The sequence below is a fragment of the Crinia signifera genome, chromosome 8, assembly GCF_055691185.1.
Source record: "Crinia signifera chromosome 8, ASM5569118v1, whole genome shotgun sequence".
NCBI lineage: Eukaryota > Metazoa > Chordata > Amphibia > Anura > Myobatrachidae > Crinia > Crinia signifera.
In genome coordinates this window covers 21,479,957-21,507,770 of record NC_139224.1, presented here as the reverse complement: position 1 = coordinate 21,507,770, position 27,814 = coordinate 21,479,957, and the positions used below count along the sequence as shown (strand labels likewise).

Genomic DNA, 27,814 nt, shown 5'->3' with positions numbered 1-27,814 from the left:
ACTACTGTGACCTTATCTCGGCCAAACCATTTAAATGTGTGTTTCATAAACATATTATTTGCACAGATTACTTTAAATCGATATAGAATAGTGGTTTATGGCGGCTCATCTCCAGGTTTCTTAACGTCTTCGCGCCCTAGAAAGACCTGATCACGGGACAGCAGTGCTCACCCGGGGGTACTTGCTGGACATAGATGGTTCTGTAAAAATGGTGCATGGGGCGGAGCACACATAGGGAAAGCAATGCATCAAAAGCAGGGGATGGAGTTGCCAAACATTGATGAACGCGGGTCCATTTTCGAACACTATGGACACTGTGATAATGACGGTCAGTCATTAATTACAACATCTAGCTGTTTTTAGATTGGCCAAAATATGGGGATAATAGGATATCCCCCTCAATTAGAAGTCAGTATAAAGGACAACGTACAATCTTGATACAAAGTAGAACAAGTAGTGTTCATTCTAGCACCACCATATTTGAAAACCCATGCAGTTTCTCTTCCCTGCCTGGGGTGTCGTTCTATGCTGTAGTGCTTCTAGCACAGTGTGGTCTGTATATCAGCACTGATATGCAAACCAGACCTGTGCTAGAAACACCACAGCAGACAGCGACACCCCAGGCAGGGAACAGGAACTGCATGGATTTTCAAATATGGCGGGTGCTAGAATGAACACTAAACAAGTCTTTAACACTAAAGGGAACTAAAGACCCCGACACTGTATAGAACAAAGGGAACTGGAATCTTCCTCCGACATTATATAACTGAGCTGGCCTAGGATCTGTACTGCATTACATTGCCAGTGTTTGTATACAAGGGCAAGCTGGGTCTCTCCTGTTGTTGTGAACAACAAATCCCTGCATACTAGAGCCACAGAATCTACCAGCCATGTAACAATGCAGTCGACGGTGAGGACGACTTCCGGATCCTGCTCCTATGTGAGAGGACAGGTGAGGGAGAGCTCCGTTGTAGCCCCAGCCCTAAACAGCCAAAATGAGTCTACCCTGGGGATTGTAAAAACTTCCCCCCAGCCCGGTGAAGCAAGGAAGGGCAGAGAGGAGACTGAGTGACGGAGCCGCGAGCACCGTAGAAGCAGGGGAAGCGTGAACCCTGACCGGAGGTGCCGAGGAGTGACGTAGCGGCAGTCGGACAGGGCTGCAGCACAGCGTGACGGCGCCAGCTGAACCCTGACCCGTGGCGCCGAAGAGGTGACGGAGCGGGGGCCGGGAAGCATTACCCGGCTGCAGCACAGCGAGACGCCGCCAGCTGAATCTGGTCCAGTGGTGACGAAGAGGTGACGGAGCGGAGGCCGGGAAGCACTACTCGGCTGCAGAACAGAGGGACGGCGCCAGCTGAATCCTTACCCGCGGAGTAGTGAGACGGGGCTTGCTGGATCCTGAATTGGGGGCCAAGGAAGCGGCGCAGCGGTGGGAGGCTGTACACTGAGTTACTGTCGGCTACCTCCGTGAAGAGGGAGGCAGACTGACAGCTATAGAGAAAAGCAAACCAGCGCTGAGAAGGGGAGACAGCGGTGGCTGGGGGAGTACATATGGCTGACCCACTAAAGAAGAAAAGCAGCGCAGAGGACTGAGGTGGTAGCGGCATAAGAGGAGTGTGCCCAGGATCTGAAAGACAGACTGCCCGCTAGCAGACCCTATTGAAAGGTACTCATTTATTGAAAATTATAAGAACTGCACATAAAAATCTTCTGGTTGATGTGGCATAGAGATATAGGCATTTAAACATGTGGAGGAGGTGTAAAGTGCATAAAGCTCACACTTAAAAACACCAACAGACTGTTGGGAGGATAAATTGAACTAAGTGTCTTTAGACCCTAACTGGCATTATTAATATTAAATAACCGCTGGAAGTAGTGGGACTGTTGTAACACGGCAATATAACTTAGGAGCCATACCAGTGGGAAAACAGGCAAATAAGATATATACAGCTGGTTTGTACCGTATGGATAGGTATCTGTCCCCACAGATGCCGAGAAGCAATAGGATCAAGAAAGTGGTGGAACCTAAAATGGCGGCAGCAAAGGAGACACCAGGCCCTAAGCAACAAGTGCAGCCAATGTCCCCAGCCCCAAATAGACATACGACAGAAGATCCTCCGGTAACATATGGAGATGTGGTTAAAGCCATACAATTGACGATGGGGCCATTAATGGAGACACAGGCCTCCAAATTCTCAATGGCCATACAAGAATTGAAAGAGGAGCTGCAGCAAATAGTAAAAGAGCAGCGGGAGACCGATGGAAGGGTAGGAGAGCTCTTCACAGATATGGCCACGGTAAAACAATCCACTGCCACAATGCAGAAAACAGTTGATATGATGCAGGCCAAGATCGACAATTTGGAAAATAGGGCCAGGAGAAATAATCTCCGGATAGTCGGTCTGGATGAAGCCATAAAGGGGCCCGATTTGCTTCAGTTCTTACAACAATCCCTACCAGAAATGCTTCAAATAACAGCAGAATGTAAGGACATGATAATTGAGAGAGCCCATCGGTTGGGACCTGTGCATAAGTCATCAGAAGGGAGGCCGAGAACAGTTATCTTTAAATGTCTGAATTACCAGCATAAAGAGACAATTTGGATGGCGTCAAGGAAAATTAGGGACTTGACCTGGAAAGGAGCGAATATTTTTCTATTTCAAGACTTTTCTGCGGAAGTGTCTAGGGCACGTAGGGAATTTTCTCCTTTGTGTGCCAAATTATTTAAAGCCAACGTAAAGTTTGCTCTGATTTTCCCAGCAAGATTAAGGTTGTTCATGGATGAGACCACTAAGGAATTTACTAATGTGAGGGAGGCAGAGAGATTTTTGAGAGAAAAATTGGACTCGTCTGGGGACTTGACCGGCAACCCTGGAAATAGCGCTGTATAAATGCGCAAATGAGAATGTGTTTAGTTTAAGGCCTGTGAGGGAAACAGGCTAAACAAAAAGCTGAAAAAGGGAATATAAAGTATGTTTGAAGCAACCTAGATGTATATAGATAGGACTGAATAAAAAAAAAAAGAAAAAAAAAAAAGAAAAAAAAAAAAAAGGGGGATGTCTAACCGGATAGATTAAAAGGGAAATAGGGTCACCGGGTGAGGAGGGAGAAGGAAGGTACCCCCCCCGCCTCCAAGTGAGGAGAGAAGGGAAGAAAAAAAAAAAAAAAAAGGAAAAAAATGTATGTAATAATATATTACACTCATGTCAATATAGGAGAAGAGTTGCATGAGGAGGGTGGGTCCTGCATGCTAATACTTAGGGGAGCCGCCTTGACGGCCCAGAGCCACTAAAACGAGAAAATTAAGGGAGCTATGGGAAGATGGGCTTAGGACTGTGAAGGCGATCCAAAAGACATGTAGAGATGAGACTTTATAGATATAAGATGGAGGTTGGTGGGGGAGGAGGGTATATGGTATATGATGTTAAAAAGGTCAGGGTAACTCAAATGAATATATATAGAGATATAGGAAGAAAGAAGAGCTGGGGCAGGCTAGGGGCGATCCCAGAAAATGAGAGTGAAAATCAGTCGAAAGGCTGAAAGAGAGATAAGAGGAGGTCCAGAAGGAACAACAATGGTTCACAGGGGAAGTTTTTGTCCCCTGATGATGTTTATGTTATTGTCTCCATATCTGAGAAATATGGTTTTATGTTTTCTTTGTGAATGTATGAGAATTTTTTTTAGTAGTGTGTTGTGTCAAGTGTTATATGTAGGACTTACGGCCAAACCTGAGGAATTTATCACCTGAGTATCAAAATTAGCTTAAAATTGGGAACCTTGAATGTGGGAGGGATAAATACTCCTGCAAAGAGGAAAAAGATATTGATATATTTAAATAAAATACGATTAGATGTAGCATTTCTACAAGAGACACACCTTTTACCCCCGGAGATATTGAAATTAAATATAATGAAATGGAAAGTCATAGCATCAACATACCATACATCTAAATCGAGGGGAGCAGTAATACTGGTAAAACAATCTTTAGATACCACAATACATTCAGTCGATGCTGACCCTCAGGCTAGATATATTATTGCAGATGTCACGATTGGAGGTATGAGATTTACCCTATGTAATTTATATGCGCCAAACTCAAAGGCAAGAGAATTTTTTGTTCCATTAATAAACAAATTGTACTCATACCCCATGGACTCCATAATAATGGGAGGAGATTATAATCTAATAGCTTCCCCAACATTGGATAGAAATCTCCCATCGAAAAGAATGAGCAAGGAGGGGAAAGGAATTATAGGATGGGTGATACAAAAAATGCAAATGGTGGACACATGGAGGGCATGTTATCCAACGGAGCGAGAGTATACGTGCCTCTCGGCAGCACATGGTACATTGTCCAGACTGGACTATTTACTGATATCGAGACAATTATTTGCTAGAGTAATTGATACAAATATAGAATCTCTCTCGATATCAGACCATGCGTTATGTTGGATAAAAATAGCTCAAAAAGCGGATAAAGGACCAATCAGACAATGGTATTTTCCATCTTACCTGTCAAATTCAATTAAGTTTCGGCAAGAGTTAGAGGCAATGTGGGAAGAATATGCACAAAATAATATGGATATGGGGGAGAAGGACCCATTGATATTTTGGCAGGCGTCCAAATCAGTAATTAGAGGCCAATTACAATCATACTGTAGGTTGAGGGAAAAGACCATGGAGAATACATATTTAGAGGCGCAAGAGGCATTAACCGAATCTTACCAAGAATATAAAAGAAACCCATCTAAATATAATAGAACATCTTATTTAGATAGGAAAGCTATATTTGACAACATACTGAAATCATTAGAAGCTAAGTACTCATTTCAGAGGGAGAGTGCAATCCATAGATATGGGAATAAAGCAAGTAAATTGTTGTCAAATTTATTGAGAGGGAGATATAGGAGTTCTTCCATTACCGCCATCAAAAATAAAGAGGACGCCCTGATCAAAAAGAATATGGATATAGTACAAGTCTTTAGAGATTATTATTTGCAGTTATACTCTAAACAGGAAATAAATATTGGAGCCAAAGATAAGTTTTGGAATAGTCTAAGGGTCCCTCAGGTGTCAGAAGCGCAAGCGGCAACGCTAATGGTACCAATCTCAGAACAGGAGGTGCAGAGAACTATAGGATTGTTAAAATTGGGCAAATCCCCAGGACCAGATGGGATGTCCAACGAATTTTATAAAATACTGGCCCCTAAAATTAGCAATAAATTGACTAAATTATATAATTCAATATTAACAGGTAAAGCACTCCCACTTTATTTTAATTCAGCTACGATTAAAGTCTTATTTAAACAGGGAAGGGATCCAGAACAACCTAGTTCATATAGGCCAATATCATTACTGAATACAGACTACAAAATATTAACAAAAATCATATCTGATAGACTTAAGACAATTTTACCATCCATAATACATCAGGATCAGTCAGGATTTATATGGGGGCGCCAATCAGTGGGAAATATAAGAAAATTGATGACGGTAATGGAATGGGTAAGATTACACCCGGATTCAGATGCAAAAGCAGTGCTTTCTCTGGACGCAGAGAAAGCTTTTGATATGGTTACCTGGGAACACCTAATAGATACACTCGGGAGGTTTGGGATGCCAGAGGGTTTTGTATCATTGATGGCAAGACTGTATACTAAGCCAGGCACCCAGGTCTCCATCAACGGATATGTATCTCAGTCCTTTGATATTGAGAGGGGCACGAGGCAGGGGTGTCCTTTATCACCCCTGCTATTTGCAATGGCATTGGAGCCTCTGGCAATTTCCCTGAGGAAAGCAGATAGATATAGGGGGGTTGAGGTAGGAGGGCTAGAGGCAAAGTTGGCATTGTATGCAGATGATATGCTGCTTTTTGTCTCGAGACCCTCAGACTCGATACCGTGTATAGTGGAAATAATAGAGTCCTTTGGCTCATTTGCGGGATATAAAGTCAATTACAGTAAATCAGAACTTATGATGTTGACAGGGGAGGCCTCAGATATGAAGCGGAATCCTGTAATAAACCAGTTCTCGATTGTAAATAGCCACTTTAAGTATCTAGGTATAAGCATACCTGTGAAATTGGCTGATATCTATATAAAGAATATCACACCAGCAATAATGAGCATATTAAAACTCTTGAAGAACTGGGTAACATTACCATTATCATTAATGGGGAGAGCAGAGGTAATTAAAAGCGTGGCTTTCCCAAAATTGACATATATCTTGCAGATGATCCCACTAGGACTCAGTAAAGTGGATACGAAAGTAGTGGACCGCATGTTCTCCTCTTTTCTGTGGGCAGGAGGCAAAAGTAAAGTGGCTTATAAGAAATTACAGCTACCTAGAAAGGAAGGAGGATTAAATATGCCGGATATAGGGGCCTACTGTAGGGCAGTATGTTTTAGATATATCACAGATTGGCTTCAGAGGAGATCAGTTTTTACTAATATTGAGCTAGAGGAAAGTTTTTTTTTCCCGTATTCCCCTACAGCGCTGATTCATTCGCCGAAAAATCTGATACCCACAGAGCTATTCACCTCCATTCTATTTAAAGAAACCTATAAAGCTTGGGTAACCACCAATAAACAAATAAAAAGGAATTTTACAAGGTCACAATTTAATACAATATGGGGAAACCCACAATTTAAACCAGGAGTAGAAAATAGTAGGTTTCTGAGATGGAAAGAAAAGGGTATTAGCATAATTAAAGATGTTTTTGATCCGGGGGGACCCACTGAAAGGATAATGTCATTTGTTGAGTTAAAAAAGAAATATGGGTTGGAACAAACACAGTTTTTCATGTACCTTCAGGTGAGGCATTATATACAGACGCAGAGAGCAGTTATGGAAGATGAGGAGGGTGTGGACCCCATAAACAAATTAATGACTAATAAGTTCAGTGAGATACCGATTGTTTATGTACTATGATATACTACAAAATACAAAATTTAAAGAAAAGTGGAAGGGAGTGATCAGTAGGTGGCAAGAGGACATACCAGAAATGCCTAATTGGGAATTAGTATTGAAAAACTGTATTTTTACATATAAGTGTTTATATTCAGTATTACTACAGGAGGTATTTTTTAAAATCATATCAAGAGCATATATTTCACCAGTACAAAGAGCCCATATGATTCAGGGGGAATCCGACAGGTGTGTAAAATGTAGTAAGGCTTCAGCCTCTTTTTTTCACAATTTCTGGGGGTGCGGAAAAATAGCGGTATTCTGGAACAAGGTGATAAACTATATAAATAGAGTGTTCTCCTTAAGACTTGTGAAGAAGCCACAAACATGTATTCTGTTTTATGTTGAAGATTGGGAATTGGGCCCGAGGAGCAGAAAGATAATGCCGGCATTAATAGTGATATTGGGAGTAGCGAATAAGCTTATTTTATATCATTGGATTAAGCGGACAGCGCCATCTATAGTAGAATTGAAAAATATGGTTTTAAAAATGATCTATATGGAAAGAAGAGCTACCCTCCCAGACATTGAGTCAGGCATCATCAAGTTCTATAAAAAATGGGGCCTGTATATTGAATCATTGCCCAGGGAGACTAGGGAGAACGTGATGAAACTATTTGACAATACTACATGGACAACAAGGAGACAAAATGGGGTCAATTAAAGGAAGAGATGAGAAAGGCCCGAAATTAAAATTAAATTTAGAGTAAAGGATACTAGCGGGAGAAGTAAGAAAATATTTAGGAGGTGGTGTATAGGTTTGGCAAGGTCATTGTATATATAAAGTATATCCTACACTTGTATGTCAGTACAGATGGGGTTAATTTCTTTCGGGCCCTGTATATGTTAATATACTGGTATTCTTTGGTATTGGGCCGTTAAGGAATAACAGAAAAAGAGGGTAATGAAACAGAAATGAACAGTGTGAAAATTCGCATTTGATGTAAAATGTGAAATACAAATAGGGGGGGTGGGGGAAATGGGGGAAGGGGTATATATTTATAGATAGTGGGTTTTTTTTTTTTTTTTTTCCTCACGGAGGGCCCATCATGAAATACACGAGATATATGATATATAATATATATATATATATATATATATATATATATATATATATATATATATATATATATATATATATATATATTTTTTTTTTTTTTTTTTTTTTTTTTCTCTTTCACAAGAGGAAGTCACAATAAATGTAACACATATACACTGTAAGAATTTAAATAGTCACATATTTAGGCCCCTTACTAAGTATAAGCACAAAGGGAAAGGGAAGAAGGGAAGGGGGAAAGGGGAAGGGAGAGGGGGGAGGGAATAGGGAGAGAAAAAAGACTATCACAGCTCACGATATACACTAATAACACAGTACCCCCATACCCCCCGGAGAAAAGAGGAAATAGAAAATAGAAGATATTTTTAGAAGTTCAAAATAAAGGCGCTCCGATGGAGAGTTATTGGAGAAGTGCAATCCATATACCCCGCATAAGATAATGTATAAATCTGTATGTATGTATGATTTATTTTTAGGTGCTGTCATGTTTGTATATATGTATGTTTACCTGTGAAAAAATAAATAAAAATTATTAATTAAAAAAAAAAAAACAATGCAGTCGGCAGTCCCTAGCCATCCAGATACTGTGCAACAACCAGTCCCAAGTGAAGGAACCGTATCCCCCCCATGTTGCAATGCAAAAAACACAACTTTAGCATTGCAACATGGATAGAATACAGATCACCGTAGGATCACTCCTAAAATTAAAATCCATAAAAAAGGACATATTTGTGCCAATGTAATTACCTGAATCTAAAAAGGATCAGTGATGACATCACAGGATGACATCACCAGATTATTACCTTGTGCATCACAGGCTGTCTAACATTGGTACAGCTGCTCATTTTACAAAATACACACAGTCCAGATCAATATAAACCCCTATTTTCTATCCGCTACTTAAATAACAAAATGAAGAATGAAGTTCTCTTTACACATTTATTTGAGGGGGGGGGGAAAAACATACGTCATGGGAGCAAGTTTAACATTAGTTTAGTCACAGGTGTTGCTGCATTAAAAATAAACAAAAAAGGAGAAATACAAAAAATGTGTATTATCGCTGTACACAGAAACACAGAAGAGATCCGCACAGAGCTGCTGCTCTCGGGAGATCCTCGGCACCCGAGCCATGTAAACATGCCGATCACTTCTTCCCAGATTTCTTTATTCCGCCGCCAGCTGAAGGACAAAACAAAATACATTTTTCTTAACGTAGTTGGCAAGCGCTGAATGAGTGACGGGACAGTCACACAATGTGATTACAAGGATGCAGCGGTCATGCACAGACAGCGAGGCTGAAGGATATTATAGAGGTGGTAGACAGCTCATTTGCATTAGGACAGTAAATAGGATTACACTAAGAATAAGCCATAACTCAGAGCACTCTGCTCAGGTAACATTCTGCGATTGGGAGACACACAAAGTATAATGTGCTGTGTCCACCAGGCTTGTGTCCGCCAGCACTAACTGTAGCATGCTGCAAAGGCATTGGTTAACAGATACTGAAAAGTTTTAAAAATCACTGATCAGTGAGTGGGGGGAGATTCTGGCCTGTACCAGATCTTCCACATCCTTCTATATGGAGGGGGGAGGCTAAGGACTGAGGACAAGGAGCTAAGCAGTGCGAGCTGAACTTGTTGGAGGGCACAGACGAGAGAGCGCGAGCCCATGCTGGAACCATGGAATAGGCTAAATTGGGCTCCACTGGCATTATGGAGTAGCGTGTAAGTATCGCTATGAAGGCCGATATTTGCAGTGTGAGGGCAGCAGTACGCAGAGATCAGTCGAACGAACAAGGCCCATCACCACTTTTAGGGGTACCCTAGAACACTGGTCCCCAACCTCGGTCCTCAACAGGTCACGTTTTCCAGGTCTCCACACAAAATCCCAAATGAAATAATAAGCTCCACCTGTGAACCGCACCTGCCGTGTTACCTGGAAAATGTGAACTGTTGGGGGTACTTGAAGACCGAGGTTGAGGGTCACTGTCCTAGAGGAATGAGAGGTGGCAGTCTCAGGAGAGGACAATCTGGGTGAGTGGTTGTAAACCACGCGGCGTGCGAAAGGCTCCGCCATCGACGAGTCCATGAGGAATCCCATTTAGAAAGACCGAGAGAATCCCCAGCAAGTAGGGGGAAGAATGCACCAAAAAAATAAAAAAGAATCACAGTTTGCGGTTGCTATAGAGAGGCGCCGTTACAGGGTACAGGACTGCATGCACCCTCTGCCTATAGAGAGGCACCGTTACAGGGTACAGGACTGCATGCACCCTCTGCCTATAGAGAGGTGACGGTACAGGGTACAGGACTGCATGCACCCTCTGCCTATAGAGAGGCGCCGTTACAGGGTACAGGACTGCATGCACCCTCTGCCTATAGAGAGGTGACGGTACAGGGTACAGGACTGCATGCACCCTCTGCCTATAGAGAGGCGACGGTACAGGGTACAGGACTGCAGGCACCCTCTGCCTATAGAGAGGCGACGGTACAGGGTACAGGACTGCATGCACCCTCTGCCTATAGAGAGGCGACGGTACAGGGTACAGGACTGCAGGCACCCTCTGCCTATAGAGAGGCGACGGTACAGGGTACAGGACTGCAGGCACCCTCTGCCTATAGAGAGGCGACGGTACAGGGTACAGGACTGCAGGCACCCTCTGCCTATAGAGAAGATGCTGGTACAGGACTGCAGGCACCCTCCGCCTATAGAGAGATGCTGTTACAGGGTACAGAACTGCAGGCAACCTCCGATTACAGAGAGGCAACGGTACAGGACTGCAGGCATCCTCCACCTATAGAGAAGATGCTTGTATAGGGGACAGGACTGCAGGCACCCTCCGATTACAGAGAGGCAACGGTACAGGACTGCAGGCACCCTCCGCCTATAGAGAGATGCTGTTACAGGGTACAGGACTGCAGGCACCTTCCGCCTATAGAGAAATGATGGTACAGGGTACAGGACTGCAGGCACCCTCCGCCTATAGAGAGCCGACGGTACAGGACTGTAGGCACCCTCCACCTATAGAGAGATGCTGGTACAGGGCACAGGACTCTAGGCACCCTCCGCCTATAGAGAGATGCCGGTACAGGGCATAGAACTGTAGGCACCCTCCGCCTATAGAGATGCCGATATAGGGCACACGTCAATCCATATGTGGAATCTTAGTTCTATCTGGGCCACTTCCTGTCAGGGAGAACTTACTCAGGGGACCCTTCTGTGCCGCTTTGCTCTTCAGTTCGTCCAGCTTCTTCTGCTCCTCTTTCTGTTTCTGCTTGAACACCATGTCCTCCTACAATCAGAAATAATGTAACAGGATCACTGAAATCCTACTTGGACGTAACCAGTCAACTGGGGAATTGTCGTCATTACACACCACATAACTTTTGTCATGTTCCCAAATACAACATAAATATTTTCCTTTATATAACATTTACCCGACACATAAAGGTGATGAACGAGTACCGGGGCGAAAGGTTGCCCAGCTTTCAGCATTATGTAACATTTGCATATGCTGCTAGGAACCTTTTTTGGAATATTTCGGATAAGAGATCTCCGGATACGGGAGACTTGACCCCAGCCAATCAGCTCCTAATAGTCAATTAACATATTGGAGCCGATTGGCTGGTGCATCAGATCAGAATTGCCTTTTAACCAGCATTGAGACATCCAATACCATTGCTCCCAGTCCTATGATTTCCTCAAGCCTTGGAAACATTTTACATTCCCATACTTTGGCGTTACACTTACCCGTATTTATCGGCGTATAACACGCACAGGCGTATAACACGCACCTTCATTTTAAAAGGGAAATCTCAGGAAAAAAAGTAAAATTTCTAAATAAAAACTTTGAAGCAAAATAAGGGTAACTCAGAACTTTTTTTTATTAATATTATTACCACTTATAAGGTAAATAATGTAAAAGGACTGTAAAAGACCGGCAGCCATCTTAGACACTGGCAGCCAGCCTCCTCGCATAAGTACCGTACAGGCTGCACAGAATCCCGGTAAATATGAGCGCTGGAGCGGGTGCCTTCGGGGGGGGCGGGCGGCAGGACTCTGCACATGATGTGCTGGTGTGGCGCTGGAGCGGGTGCCTTCGGGGGGGGGCGGGCGGCAGGACGCTGCACATGATGTGCTGGTGTGGTGCTGGAGCGGGTGCATGCGGGGGGACAGGCGGCTGGACGCTGCACAGCGTCCGGCTGCCTGTCCCTCTGCATGTGCCCGCTCCAGTGTTGCACCAGCGTATTTATTGTGTGCGGCGTCCTGCCGCCTGTCCCTCTGGGGGTGCCCGCTCCGGCGCTCCCTCGCTATATCGACGTATAACACGCACATATCGGCGTATAACACGCACCCATCTTTTCCCCCTATTTTCAGGGGGAAAAAAGTGCGTGTTATACGCCGATAAATACGGTATTTAATGACCACAGAAAATACTGAATGCAGTCTTCTAGAAAATAAAAATCCTCTTTCCTGAAAAGATCTATATTTTTCTTACAGCAAAATGCTGAAAAACAGAAACCAACCTACAGTCAATAGAAAAAGCCGGATTGGAGGTCCCCCAACGGTTTACCCACGGTTAACTGAACCTTGAAATTAGGTTGACACCGTTATACTTTGTGCTTATTTCCCTTTTAAATAAAAAAGCCACAAATCAGACAATGTGGATGATGGAACAGAGTTGGGATTGGGTTGTGCAATCTGTCAATTCGCACATCAGCAAACAACCACTAAGCTGCCATCCATCAACAGCGTACACCTTAATAAAGAAACAGTAACAGTGTGGATGCACGACATGGTTCACCAGGAGGCTCAGCAGGAATCGTAAATTATATTGTCTAGTGTGTATGGGGGCTTAGTATGCTGGGGGCTCTCTAGCTGCGAGCAGAGAAGTGCGATGTCCATCCACTCCGATCGCATCTTATGGTGCAAAACTTGCCCCCTTTCAGCACCCGATGTCGCATGCCATCTTGAGATGGCACATCGGGTACTGGAAGAGGGTGGGATGAGAGTGGCGGAGTTGCTTAGCGCTAGAGGGTGTGGGGAACAGATTTTTTTAAAATACTAGCCAGCCTTCTGATTGGCTGAGAGAACTCAGCCAATCAAAGGGCTGCCCAGTGTTTTAAACAATTCTGCCACCACCGCTGATCTCTGCCACCCGCTAGCGCTACTCCTCTGCCAGTCCTCTTCCAGACCACCAGCGGCCCCCTCTCCCCAAACCCCACGCTGCCAAATGCATTCCCCTCTGCCCCTCACACCCGCGGATCACATTTGAATGATCACATGTGGTTAAAAACCACATGCAATCGCTCCTGTGATTTGATAATTACGTGAGATCTATTGATGCGACATTAGATGGCGTGCCTGCGCATCGCATCGATTGGTCCCTTAAAAATGCATACAATCATTCAATTTATTGGCCAGAAGTGGTCGAAATGGAATGATTGCATGCAATATCTCACAAGTGTATGGGCAGCATAATAGTGGGCGTTTCATTTCTCCCTGTGCAGAGTCAGGAGAATAGTCCATACGGAATACAAAGAAGAAAAGGCGGAGAAGCCTCTGCGAATGGAAATGTAAACAATATAGAGCACAATGGGGTCATGGAGCAAGTGTTCGTCATAACTCACCTCATCTAAATCCTTGCTCTGCTTCTTAGCCTGTTTCAGGGGCTTCTTCTTACCACCTGCAACACAGACCAGTAGAACGTTACACCAATATTACTGCAGCCACACTCTGTGATGTACCATAGTGTGTGATACAAAAGCCACTCCAATTCCTAATTATCTCATAACAACATTATCAGACAGGCTGGAGAACAGAGCCTTAATAGAGCCACAGCCAGGCTCACAGGGAAGCCAAGCCCTGTCCCACGTAATATGGATGCACCAGATTTTTTAAGGGTTGGTCTAGAAATGCACATTTGTTGGCTGACAAAATGCACTACGTGTAGGGAGCTCCACTTGGGCAGGGTAGAGACTAGATCCCCTTCAATTTTGATTACAGAATGTGAAGATCAATGAGGGCGGAAGTTGTTCGACGCCCTGACAAAGATTTTTAATGTATCTGTAATTCACGTAGGTGTAGGTTATTTTGTTTTATTTTTGCTGCATTGTTCGCTTGCCAGAGATTTATATTCCCCCTCCAGGTATACATGGACCCGGTGCATGATGGGAAAATTGACAAAACTAAAGGGGATCGAGACACTACCCTAAAGTGATAAAATGGATAGTGATAAGTCACCAACCAATCAGCTCCTATCTGTCATTTTGTGTGACATGGCAGTTACAAGCAGATTGGCTGGTGGCTTATCACTCTCCATTTTATCACTTTTCAAGCTTAGTACATCTGGTCCTCTAAGGCAGTGGTTCCCAACCCTGGTCCTCAAGTACCCCCAACAGTGCATGTTTTCCAGGTCTCCACACAGAATCATAAGTGATAATTAGCTCCACCTGTGCCTGAATAATCTGTGCACCTGCTGGGTGACCTGGAAAACGTGCACTGTTGGGGGTACTTGAGGACCAGGGTTGGGAACCACTGCTCTAAGGCATAGTCCATCTGCACTATTATCTTAAGCATCAAACCAAGAGAGGGACTGTCAGGGAAAATAGGGACAGTATATAATACTACAGAGAAGTATTACACATAAATGCTATAGTAAGGCAAGATGGGGTAACCTGATCGTTATCAGGCTATGCTGGGTCTTGTAGTGCCACTGAGGACCACATACCCCTGCCTAGTACTGGCCCAGCTCTGGCATGTGTGTACCACTGCCAGAGGCTACCACACTGGGCAATAACCGGTACATGGCAACCATACAGCCACGCGGCGGGGCCTGGGGGCCCCATTCCCGCTCCCAGAGGTACACCCGGGAAGGATGGGACCAGATAACACCATCCCCCGGCGGCTTCCCGCCGACTAACCTTCTCTTCCAGACATCTCTGCTGCGACTGTTAAGCGAGGACCCTACGCTGCACCGGAAATAGGAGGCAAACGCAGAGCCTGTGCAATGTGCATGAGGCGCTTCCGCCCTCACTTTCCCTAGCGAGTAGCTCCTAATGGTGTTGCCGTGGGGCGGAAGTATGGCAGCGGCCATCTTAGTACTCCTCTGAGTGTGCTTCTAATGGTATTATCGTGCGGCGGAAGTATGGTAGTGGCCATTTTGGTACACCCAATGAAGAACAGACAGGAGCTTGAAGAAGTGCATTGAGAGCGGTGCAACTGCAACCCCTGTGTCACCAGGGCTACAGCACTGTGCATGCACTAGGTACGGTGTCCCTATGAAGGGGGGATGCATCATGTGAGCACAGGTGTGAGACATCCAGGTAAGGGGGCCTCTTACAGGTCCTACATTGGAGACCTCCAGTGACTTTCTACTGGTTCATTTGCCCTGTATGTGCTGAAGTTGCATTATCAGCAGGAAGTGCAGCCTGCTCTGAGGTAGGCACTGTATACACCATAGTCATCATCACACTGTTATTATCTTTATATGTATCAGTACATGCGTAGTATTTTGGTGACCTTTAGTTAATAACTTCAATGAAATTAGGCCATTGGGCAAACTAGATACTTTGAACCAAGACAGACAGAATGCTGGGGTGTGGATTATTAGGTCGACATGGGAAAAAAGGTCTACATTGGGCAAAGGGTCAACATAGAAAAGGACTCTTGAAAAGGGAGACACATGGTTTTCATGTGTTTTTTTTTGCTAGTGTCTATGTCAACATGTGTCAACTTGGACCCCCAATTGAAGGTTTTGTCGCAAATGGACGCGGCTTGTAGAATTCTCGGTCATTTCTCGATAATCCGCTGTCGTTTACGCTATAATCCGCTGTCGTTTTCGCTAATCCACTGGATTTTTGACACTCGACTGCCAGAACATTGAATTCCGGCTGTCGAGTTACAGTTGGAAAAAAACGAAACCGGTCCAGTATTCCGACAGTTGGAATCCTGGATTAAGTACCCCACCTAAGTGGGGTACTCATTCTAAAAATGAAGAGCAGTGATGTTACCCATAGCAAACAAGCAGATTCTGTATATCATTCCTCTATTGCAGTGGTTCTCAACCTCGGTCTTCAAGGACCCCCAACAGTTCACGTTTTCCAGGTCTCCACATAGAATCACAGGTGAAATAATTAGCTTCACTTGTGATCATTTAAAATGTGTCAGTGAATAATGAGTGCACCTGTGCACCTGCAGGGTGACCTGGAAAACGTGCACTGTTGGGGGTCCTTGAAGACCGAGGTTGTACAGTCTTAATGGCGTTGACGTGTGACACAAATAAAAATATGTCGGCGACCTAGGGAAGGGGCGGCTCATGTTAAGGTGTCTGGGAATGAGTTGAGATTGGAATTTATTCTGCACAGTTACAAAAAAAAACATTTTGTTATTTTATTTAACACACTGAATGTGTAGAAACCCTGTTTGGGTGTCAAATTCTAATATATTGCCTTCTATATCCATTAGCTATTGAATATTAGCACATTTTGAAGTGTAACACCTCGTTGATTTCTCTTTTAGGTCTCGTATAATTCCACTGTAGTGCGCAATGAAACACTTCTGCTGTGCGCAGGTTGTTATTGGGGCCATGAGGCCGCCTAGTCAGTCCACTCTTCTCCTGAGTCATAGAATCACACTCCTCAGTGTAAGGACGCTCTGCTCCCCTGCTGCCAAACCTCCAGACACCAAACTCCCGTCGGACCATTCTGGAGTGAGCCCCTTACAGGAGTGGAAGGAAGCGGCGAAGACTGTAGGTCAGAAATCCATGCAGAGAGTCTCTATAACGGCCAGAAGCTGGTGGGACCGATATGAGGAGTTTGTAGGACTTGTTGAAGTCAGAGAAGCTCAGGGGAAAGTAGCCGAGGTAAGATCGCTAGCTGGTAACTTAGGTAATGTTACAGTCATTGGCGGCCTTTATTCCAGCATAGGCCCTGGATAGCAGCATCATTTTCCAGTGCTGCCGATATGTTTAACAGTGCGGCTGAACCATAGTGTCTCCTTGGGAACCTTAAGTGTATTGGGCAGATGATAGCGGGATTCACAATAACCTAACACATCTGGTTTTCTGAACAAAATAAAAGCTGAATAATTCACACCCATTTTAACATTTCTATTTTTAAATTCATCGCCGTTAAAGATGATCTGTCCCCATCTATCTCGTGCTTTCCCTGCAGGCGGAAAAGGATTTCATGGTGGCCCGTGGGATCGTGCGCGAGGCTCGTGAGAGTGTGGAGTCCCAGCTGCTGAAACTGAAGGAAGTGCGGGATCGGCTGGACAGAGTGTCTCGCGATGATATCCAGTACCTGGAGCTGGCTACACTGGAGCATAAAATGCTGCAGGTATGTTATACGTCAAGCAGAGGAGGACCTGTATGTTCTCAGACTTTACAGCACTGATTCAGGACTTCGCCCCATAACCCACAACCCCCTAGGACACATAATATCTATTTAAACGATGTTCCTCCCTCAGCACATGTGTCTTATTCACTGTCACAAGAGCCTGGGAATTCTGTGTTTCAATTCCTTTCCCATCTACATTAAAACAACTTGAGGGGGAATATTATTAATAGATGAGGTTTCAGTCTCTCTCTGAAGATACTGTTTTCTGTTTGTTTGTTTATTTGTTTGTTTGTTCATAAAGTTGTTAATTTTTGAAATGTTTGATGTTTGTAAACAAACACTGCGAAGTGTAATTAACCATTTCACACCTGTAACTATATAAGTGTTTTATTATGTAGGGTGATATATATTATAGACCACAGGTTCTCAAACTCCCGCACAGTGCATGTTTTGCACAGAATCACAAATGAAATATTATCTCCACCTGTGGATCTTTTAAAATGTGTCAATGAGCAATGAGTGCACCTGTGCAGCTGCCGGGTGACCTGGAAAAGGTGAACTGTGTGGGGTCCTGAGGACCGTGTTTAAGAACCCATTGTAATTTATTTATTTACAGTTTCTTATATAGTGCACACATATTCCACAGCGCTGTACAGAGTATAGTTGAACAGTCACATCACTCCGTGCCCCAGTGGAATTTACAATCTATATTCCCTACCACATGTACACGCACACACAGACATTCTAGGGTTCATTTTTGTTAGGAGCCAAATAGCCTACCAGTATATTTTTGGATTGTGGGAGGAAACCGGAGAACCCACGCAAGTATGGGGAGAATATACAAACTCCGCACAGTTAGGGATTGGTGGGGATTGAACCTATGACCTCAGCGCTGTGAGGCAGTAATGCTAACCATTACACCATCTGTGCTACCTGGACTATAGGTTCCCGCTGGTGGTGTATTGACTGTGAGTAAAATTAGGACAATTGCCTTTTTTATACAGTATATATACTTTATGTTTACCAATAAACCCTTTATGACTTAAAGGGATGATTGTTTTTACACGCCCTCTAGTGGCCGATCTCCTGTCAAGTGATACGCTGATCGCATCCAGTCACTAGGTTTATCCTCGTAAACCGTCAAAATGCCCAAACAGGTGACTTTTCGCACATTAAAGTAAGATTGAGAGCTGAAATCTGTTGTCATCCCCAGCTGGGGGCCATCTAGTGGCAGCCAGGAGGAAAACAATTGAATGCCCCCCTAAATGTTCAAAAATACTCCCTATTTTGATAATAAGTTATTCATTACTGTTAGATTAAACTTGAATTTACAGGTGAAAGAACCACGTGGGGTAACAGTCATTCACAGGATATAAAAACCTATATGCAGAGGGTTTAGTCTCTAGATCTAATCCGTTCCCATATTACAAGTAAACCTTAGGGTGATGCCTGGAATGAATAATGTCACCGGGCATGGGAGAAACACCCCTAGAATAACAGGAGTGGGGAGAGATGTATCAAACCTTCTAAAGAGAACAAAAGGCCCATACACACTTGACGATTTTCACCTGAAACCGGTCAAAACAGCCGTTTTGATCGATTTTCTGTGGAAAATCGCCTAGTGTGTATGCCCCCCAGATTGCCGCATCATTGCTAGGAAAGTGGTTCATCTGCTGGTTTTACCAGCAGATGTGGCGATGATGGATGGTTTTTCATCCATCATCGCCATGTGTGTACACCTGCCGGGCTGAAAGATTATCCACTTTCAGCCCGGCTGACCCCCCGCCCCCTCGCCTGTCATACTCACCCAGCAGGTCCGCGCCGCTCTGCCTTGATGATCAGCTTCTGGCTGGCCGGCTGGCGGCTGCTGCTGCTGTTGTTCCTTATCCCGGGCCAGGCTAAACACCCTGCTCAACACGGAGCATACAGCACTGCTCCCTGTCCAGTTAAACACCCTGCTGGCCCCGCCCCCTGGCCACCAATGTTTATATTTTTATGCCCACTGCCACCAATATATTAATTTAAATGCACCATCACTGCCCACCAATGTTCATATATTTATATCCCCACTGCCACCAATGTACGGTATATATGGAACCCTTGGAATTCAAACCCAGCCTATTTATAAGGAAAGATTTTCAGCAAAGTATTTCGCCTCCTGAAAATCTCTTGCTCTTTGGGGAAAATTGCTCAGTGTGTACGCACTACTTTCGGCAAAGATATATGGTACTTATGTAATATCTGGGCTCCCATTTTTCTTATGAGACCGCATCCCCTTGCGGGGCTCGCTGCGCTCGCCACGCTTCGGGCACGGTGGCTCGCTGCGCTCGCCACACTATATAAAATCAACTCCATGCGTAATTGGATAGTAGGGGTATGAAAAAATGGGGTGCATTTAACATGGGAGCCCAGATAATACATAAGTACCGTATATATTTATCAAAGATTTTGGCAAAGTCTTTTGAAATGAAAATCTTCAAGTGTGTATGTGCCTTAAATTTACCTATCATTTAACTACATGTCCCAGCATGCCTTACCACAGTTTTAGCAATCCATTTTATTAAATCTGTGGCATGGCATGCTGGGACTTGTAGTTCCACAACAGCTGGAGGCCATGAGTTTGACACCACTGATTTAAATGTACTAGACCGGGGGTGTCCAAACCAATCCTCAAGATCTAACAACAGGTCATGTTTTCCAGGCCACCTGTGTGTCTGTAGAATGTGTCTGTTAGGAATGAATGCAGCACATGTTTGAAATATGCCAGTTACTAATGACTTCACCTGTGTACCAGCTAGGTGGTATGTGAAACCTGATGGTTAGTAATGCCTACACCTGTGCCCCAGCTAGGTGGAATGTGAAACGTGATGGTTAGTAATGACTACATCTGTGCGCCAGCTAGGTGGTCTGGGAAATGTGACAGTTAGTAATGACTACCGCTGTGCACCAGCTAGGCGGTCTGGGAAATGTGTCAGTTAGTAATGACTACACCTGTGCACCAGCTAGGTGGTCTGGGAAATGTGTCAGTTAGCAATGACTACAGCTGTGCACCAGCTAGGCGGTCTGGGAAATGTGTCGGTTAGTAATGACTACACCTGTGCACCAGCTAGGTGGTCTGGGAAATGTGACAGTTAGTAATGACTGCACCTGTGCACCTGCTAGGTGGTCTGGGAAATGTGACCGTTAGTAATGACTACAGCTGTGCACCAGCTAGGTGGTCTGGGAAATGTGACAGTTAGTAATGACTGCACCTGTGCACCAGCTAGGTGATCTGGGAATCATGACGGTTAGTAATGACTACACCTGTGCACCAGCTAGGTGGTCTGGGAAACGAGTTTTTGGTAGATTTTGCGGACCAGCGTGGCCAGCCCTGTTTATAACATGACAGTAGCATATCCTTTAGTACCGCAGACATTTCTGAACAAATATTTAGCACACTCAAAGGTTTAGTCTGCATTTTGATTGAGGGGATTTATTTTTAAGGAAGTGTAAATGTGTGAAATAAGCAGATGGAGACTGGATTTGTGTTTACAGCCGGATCCCCCTGGTGTGGCCAATTATTGAAGGTCATGTATAAATATAAGGCAGGAACGTATAACACTAGGATTCATTTTAACGCACTGTCAGATATTCAGGTTCAACTGTCTGGTTTTAAGGAAAGTCTGCAGACAGCCATCCTGTATTATTTGGGTCTGCAGTGTAATAATTGGATCTTTATCCTTTATGCTCAATATTTAACCTTCAGGTTCTGAAATATAGTTTGTCTGTGGTAAGGAAAAGAGTTTGATCGACCCCTGGGGGAGGGGCATGCAAATAAAAGGGGTGTGGTCAACAATAACATCATTTGAAAAGTCTCTTTGTATAAACCAAACTGGTGCCGGACCATAATCCTCTTTAGGTAGCAGCCTAAAGAGGATTATTGGTAAGAGGATGCTTTAGCATCCCAATGTAATGTGGTAATACCAAGAGCAGGGTTTGTAATTTGCCATCAGTCGATACAATTTATTTTGTAATGTCAGAGTGCGTATTTTACATCAGACATCAGTGGTAAACGCAGGATTTTTAGAAGGGGGTTTCCAAATGTAATCCAAAATGTCCCACTCTGCAGCACATTGGAGTAAGTACGGGAGTATACTGGATACTGTATGGAATACAGTATTAATATTTAACAGTACAAATGGTCTATAGCAGCGGTTCTCAAACTGTGGGACCTGACCCCAAATTGGTCCCGACCTGCTCAGCATGGGGTCAAGACAGTCAGTGATTCAAGGAGTCTGATAAATCTGTTGAGTTGTCTGTTATTTTAGACTCCTCATATAATTTTGTGCCACCACAATGCTGCCATGTCTGCTGACTACACATGTGATGTGATGGGTTATGGTATATCAGACTCCTCCCATCCCTCTGTGCCTCCACAATGCTGCCATGTATGGGCTGTCTGCTGACTACACTTGTGATGTGATGGGTTATGGTATATCAGACTCCTCCCATCACTCTGTGCCCCCACAATGCAGCCATGTATGTGCTGTCTGCTGACTACACATGTGATGTGATGGGTTATGGTATATCAGACTCCTCCCATCCCTCTGTGCCTCCACAATGCTGCCATGTATGGGCTGTCTGCTGACTACACATGTGATGTGATGGGTTATGGTATATCAGACTCCTCCCATCACTCTGTGCCTCCATTATGCTGCCATGTATGTGCTGTCTGCTGACTACACATGTGATGTGATGGGTTATGGTATATCAGACTCCTCCCATCACTCTGTGCCTCCACAATGCTGCCATGTATGGGCTGTCTGCTGACTACACTTGTGATGTGATGGGTTATGGTATATCAGACTCCTCCCATCACTCTGTGCCCCCACAATGCAGCCATGTATGTGCTGTCTGCTGACTGCAGGTGTTATGTGATTGGTTATGGTATATCAGACTCCTCCCATCACTCTGTGCCCCCACAATGCAGCCATGTATGTGCTGTCTGCTGACTACACGTGTGATGTGATGACCTTCTGCAATAACTTGTTGGGGTCCTGTAATTACTTCTATTGTCTGATGGGGTCCCAGAGCAAAATAGTTTAAGGACCCCTGGTCTATAGTATAGGCTCTTTCAAACATTTAAATACCATAAGTGGTCAGGAAGAGGTTAAAACATATACTAAATAAATGCACAAACATAATAGACCCAGTACTGCACTTCATGGTGAGGCTCCTGTCTCTTCCTCCTTGCAGCTCCTCTCTGGTCCATTGCAATGTTTGAGGGCTCAGATCCACACATACAGTAAATGTGGTAGAAGAAGCTGGTACACCAGGCATGTGCAGCAGCCTTGCTCTGTCCCTTACACTGCATGATGTGGTGGCAGCTCTAGTATCATATTATATACCAGTGCTACTGTTGTCATAATTTAAGGCACTTGCCAAGTGGAGGGGGGTTTCCAGGCAACCAGAAACCCCCTTTGCATTTGATTATGAACATATCCCAAGATACAACCAACTGAAATAAAGGTTTACAAACATGTATACTTACACCCCTTAATGGCGTGGAGTTGGGGCTGAACAGTCTCAGCTATAAATGCTGAAGTCACGTACCCTGTGTGTGTGCACATTATAATAATTAGTAAAATGTCATATAGAAAAGAGGGAGTAGGCACTGAGCAGTGGGAATAGTCACATTTTTCAAACATATGTTTCCTTCTTTAATAAACAAATTTGACCTCTGAGGCACCTCACGTTACCGCTGAGGCACCTCACGTTACCGCTGAGGCAGCTCACGCTATTACCAGCAGCCGTTTTGCTGATACTGGTTTAGACGGTTCGAGCACCTACAATCATCCCGCATTCATACTCAGTTAAATCACGTTTTTTTTTGTCCATTTCTTCGTAAGCAACACAGTGCAATTGATGCTTCACTTGTCCTGCATTCCCTTTTTATAACTCTCTCGCCCTCTGGTGGCAACAACGTGAAGTTATGGCCGATCTGCGTACAAGTGTCAAGTGGTCATAATAATTTGGCCACTCAGTGTGTGAGTGTGTGTAGTGAGTGTAGTTGACCAAACTTCGCATATACACATGCCCAGGGTGATTGCGGCAAAGATGTAAGTTAATCCTTTCACGCTTGCATGCCAGTATTGTAAGGATAGCTCAGTATATGCTTGGTGACATTGTAATGCCTTTTTTTATTTTTGTTTTGTTTATTGTGGCATTGAATTAAAGGGGTAATTCAGGTTGGTTTGCAAAAGCAAACTCCTTCTTTAATGGACAAAACCATGTTACATCTGCCACACCTGCAGTGCACATGTGCAGAGAGAGAGTTAGATTTGGGTGGGGATGTAATCAAACTGAAATCTAAATTCCAGTGTAAAAATAATGCAGCCAGTATTTACCCTGCACAGAAACAAAATAACTCCCCCAAACCTAACTCTCTGCACATGTTACATCTGCCCCACCTGCAGTGCACATGGTTTTGTCCATTGAAAAAAGGAGTTTGCTTTTGCAAACCAACCTGAATCACCCCTAAATGTATTCAGCTGTGATTGGTCAGTCTAATTCTGCTTTGTCCATCTGACTTGTTTATACCGTGATTGTTTTTTTTTTTTTTAATCACAACTATCCCAGCACCGGAAGAACGCAACCATGGGTAAATGGAACTGTTCCGCATCTACAGTAGTTTGCAGGTGTATAAATCATTCCTATGTAATAAAAGGCTAATGCTGCTCCTCACCTCTGCGGGGGGGAGTTCAAGTGTTGTGCTTGCTAGCAGCCACTTGATAGCGCCTCTCAGAGCCATACGAGTGTTGCTCCATTGGGTCACCCAGAGCCGCTGACTTTTTGTTATGATCTATCATTTTGATGGGCTGATAACTAGTTAATGTATAATTACCAGTGCATCGATCTATCAGTAAGGGGGAGCTCTTGCATTGCTGTTTATATATGAATTCTTGGATGTCTGTGTTTTATTAATGCTGCGAAACGTCTGTTTATAAACTGATTAGAACAGTAAGCTATTTTCTCTGCATTATGTGAACTTGCGGTGGGGTGTGAGGGGGGAGTAGGGTCAGATTGTGCAATTTGTGTAACTGGGTTCGGATCCCCCCTGAGACGCACAGTATATTCTCTTTGCTTCCTGTGCCCGTTTCCTCTTTTCACAGCTCCATGTGAACAGAAAGCCAGTGACTCGGTCAGAGATATGCTGTGTAATAATTCAATTTGGTCCTTCCAGAGCATGTCTAATGCAATCCTATCCAACATGTGATATGTATTTGTAACCGGGAAGTAATTAATGAAAACATAATGGTACAAGCTGCAGGGAGATGTTAACCTCTTGCATGCACGTCCAGCGTCTGTTCTGGCTGCTGACATTGGGATTAGGTGGAGGTAATGCAAGTCTGCTTTGAGCATGTACCTTTCGGATTTTCACACTGTGTGCTCTGGGGACAAGTGCATACTTAAATGGACGATTCAGGGCATGCAACTCAGTCTCATCTCCACTTGTAGCTGAGGGGGGTAGCTGAGGGGTAGCAGCACTTTCGGAAGTTTAGCGAGGGCGTGTTGGCAGAACAAGGAGCTACGCAGAGTGTTGCGTATGTGTGATTGCACCTGTACTCAGATGATGGAGATGCTGCAATTGTGTACTGACAGTTATGGCGCCCATACCAAGATGGCGGTGCTGCTGCATATGAGAGCACTAGTCTCCATTTTGAAATTGGGCATTACAGGTGACAATGTGAAGCCAATGGAAAGGCGCAGGTTTGTGGGCGTGTCAAGAGAACATCAAAAGAATTCTGACAGATCTGACACTACTACTGTAAAACGAATGGGCGCCAGGAGCTTGCAGACGTCCGCATTACTCCCACAGATTCTCTCATTAGCATAGGGTACTAAATGTTGCTTCTGCCCACCAATTGAATTAGACTATGGGAAGTTTTTTTGTTTATATATAGTGAAGGAGCTTGGAATTTTGCTACACTGTGGTGACTATTTGAGAGGCGACACTCTCATCTTGATCTCTCTATTTCTCACGGGATCTGTAAAGTTTATCCGTATGAACACGGCCCTGCGAGCCCTGTATTTGAGGATCTCATCCTTGCGGGAATTCCTAATATACCAGGCCCGTTTGGCCTTCCCCAAATCTTTCACCTTATTGACTTGGTGAGCCCTACGTTCTAGGATTTCATCCGTACAGTAACCATTCAGTATACCAAGCCAGACGGGCTTTCCCCAATAAATCATCACCTTAGCGACCTTATGAGCCCAATTTTCTAGGATCTAATCCCTACTGAAGTTATCCAGCACACCTAGCCAAATTGGCTTCCCCCAAATCCATCATTTTAGGGGTCCTGTGAGCCCTACACTCAAGGACTTCATCTTCACAGAAAAAAATCTAAAATATCTAATATACTAAGCCAGACTGGCTTCCCCCTAATTTTTCGCCTTACTGATTTTACCGTTGTCCTGAATGAAATATTAGTTGCCGCACAGGCCTAACAATTATTTTTTTTGTCATACCCCTGAAGAAGTCGTTCTGAGGAAACGCGTTGGGTTTCAATGAAGAACTTTTATCTTGAATGGATTCCACGTATTATTTGGGAAGGGGACAAAGAATTGTCAATTGAAATGTGATTGGTGTCTCATTCAGTAAATTATTATATGATTGAGTAGGTGGTACTAAGTCCAGCGCTCTCCGATACATTATTTTTCATATATTAAACCATATCACTGTTTGTTTATTCAGGAAGAAAAAAGATTGCGAACTTCGTACGTCAACGCAGAGGAGAGTGAAAGAGAGAAGTTCTTCCTCTTCTCCGCCTCTGTGAGGGAGAGCCACGAGAAGGAGAGAACCAGGGCAGAGCGGACTAAGAACTGGTCCATCATCGGCTCCGTGCTGGGAGCAATTATCGGGGTCATGGGATCAACCTATATTAATCGCGTCAGGCTGCAGGAATTAAAGGTCCTGCTTCTGGAAGCGCAGAAAGGACCAATCAGCTTACAGGAAGCCATCCACAAACACGCCTCTGTACACCAGTCCCAGCAAAAGGATCTTGGTGCCCTCATTTTATCATTAAGAAATATGGTGCCAGCTACAGTGCCGTCATCCCAAGTGTCTCCCAAAGGAAGCTCCGAGCCTCTGGGAAAAGCCGCTGCTTCGGACGATCGGGTGTTTATGGTAATTAAGGAGCACATGGCTCAAACAAAGGAAGCAGGGAAGTACTTGGAAGGCTTACAGCAGAAATACGGAGACCTGGAAAAGAGTCTCTGCAAAATATCATCAGATGTGCAGAACGTGAAGTCCAAGCTCTCCTCTCCGCCCGCAGCCAGGGTCCCCCCTGTGTTTACGCCAGGGGACAGCGGGCAGGAAGGTCCGCTGCAGAATGTTCTACTTGGATTATCAGAAGCTGAGCAAAGGCTGGAGACTCAAATCAATAGAAATTCCATTTACAGCACTGCATTGACATGTACGGTGTTGACATTAACAATTCCTATATTGTACGTTTTACTAAAGGGAAACTAGACATTACCAAACGCAAATAATAAAATTATTAGTCCTTAACCAATGCCCAGAATGTTCATAGAATTGTATTCCGTCTGATTTTTATTCATTATTAATCACGGTGAAGGGCTATAAGTAAAAACAATGTAATTCCCATTTGTACAGTTTGTCTTATGCTGTTATGAATTATAGTTCTGCCGTGTCATGTAACTACCATGGCAACCACAGTCCTATGACACGTGAATTGGTGAGCAGAGAGGCTTTGGACTGCCCATCTGAGCTCTGACTGCTCTGTTCAGTCTAAGGTTCCACCCCCCCTGCCTTCACATGACATATTGAGAACTGTCAGACTCCTCTAGAGGTTTTGGAGAGGACAGAAGGAGAGCTAAGATAGACAAAAAATAATATCTCTTCTCACAATTCTTCCCAGTTTCAAGCAGAAACTGCTGTTGTAGTGAATTTTTTTTTTTTTAATTTTTAGAAATTTGAAGCAAAAAGAAAATTTAATATATGCAGTGCCAAATGTTAATAACCAGTGTAGAGGTATATAACCATATTTTTATATTTTAATGTTTTCCTTTTTTTTTTTAATTCTCATTTTGAAAATCCTCTCCATGACAGAACTGCATCACAAGCTGCTGGCCACGGTCACTGCAGAGCCAGGGTGTGTGGGAACGTATAGTATATGTTTCACAGTATTTATTGTATTGCATTTTCAGCACTTTAAAATTGTTACTAATAACAAAAGAATATGAAATTAAAACGGACTCATTATCTGGCAGCTGTTTTCTACTCAATTATACATATATTCCAGGCTGCATTTACCATATGAGTGTCAGGAACTGGAGTTCTGCACCCATGTCCCTTAGGCCAGGCACATTCACCGGTACTCATAATGATGGTTCCATTATTTTGCTGAACTTTTAACTAATCTTAAATGTTTTATTGACAAGGTTTATTCCTCGG

General features: G+C 44.0%; 1 protein-coding gene across 3 annotated transcripts; it reads left to right on the top strand.

Annotated features, from left to right (window-relative positions):
- Positions 1–15,162: 15,162 nt before the first annotated feature.
- Positions 15,163–26,913, top strand: CCDC51 (coiled-coil domain containing 51). 3 transcript variants are annotated; one of them, XM_083155966.1, is made up of 4 exons: positions 15,163–15,460; positions 16,541–16,883; positions 17,194–17,358; positions 26,093–26,913. In XM_083155966.1, the coding sequence occupies exons 2-4, from the start codon at positions 16,569–16,571 to the stop codon at positions 26,867–26,869; spliced, it is 1,257 nt and encodes a 418-aa protein (XP_083012092.1). In that variant the 5' UTR covers positions 15,163–15,460; positions 16,541–16,568; the 3' UTR covers positions 26,870–26,913. The 3 variants fall into 3 exon arrangements, with proteins under 3 accessions (XP_083012092.1, XP_083012091.1, XP_083012093.1); XM_083155965.1 differs by having other exon boundaries at positions 15,164–15,345; XM_083155967.1 differs by having other exon boundaries at positions 15,182–15,287.
- The last annotated feature ends 901 nt before the right edge of the window (positions 26,914–27,814 follow it).

What these genes read in the sequence shown, in the direction of transcription:
- CCDC51 (XM_083155966.1), top strand. Translation starts at nt 16,569, where the DNA reads ATGAAACACTTCTGCTGTGCGCAGGTTGTTATTGGGGCCATGAGGCCG. An exon ending in CTCAGGGGAAAGTAGCCGAG is followed by an intron (nt 16,884 to 17,193) that starts GTAAGATCGCTA and finishes CTTTCCCTGCAG; the next exon opens with GCGGAAAAGGATTTCATGGT. An exon ending in TGGAGCATAAAATGCTGCAG is followed by an intron (nt 17,359 to 26,092) that starts GTATGTTATACG and finishes TTGTTTATTCAG; the next exon opens with GAAGAAAAAAGATTGCGAAC.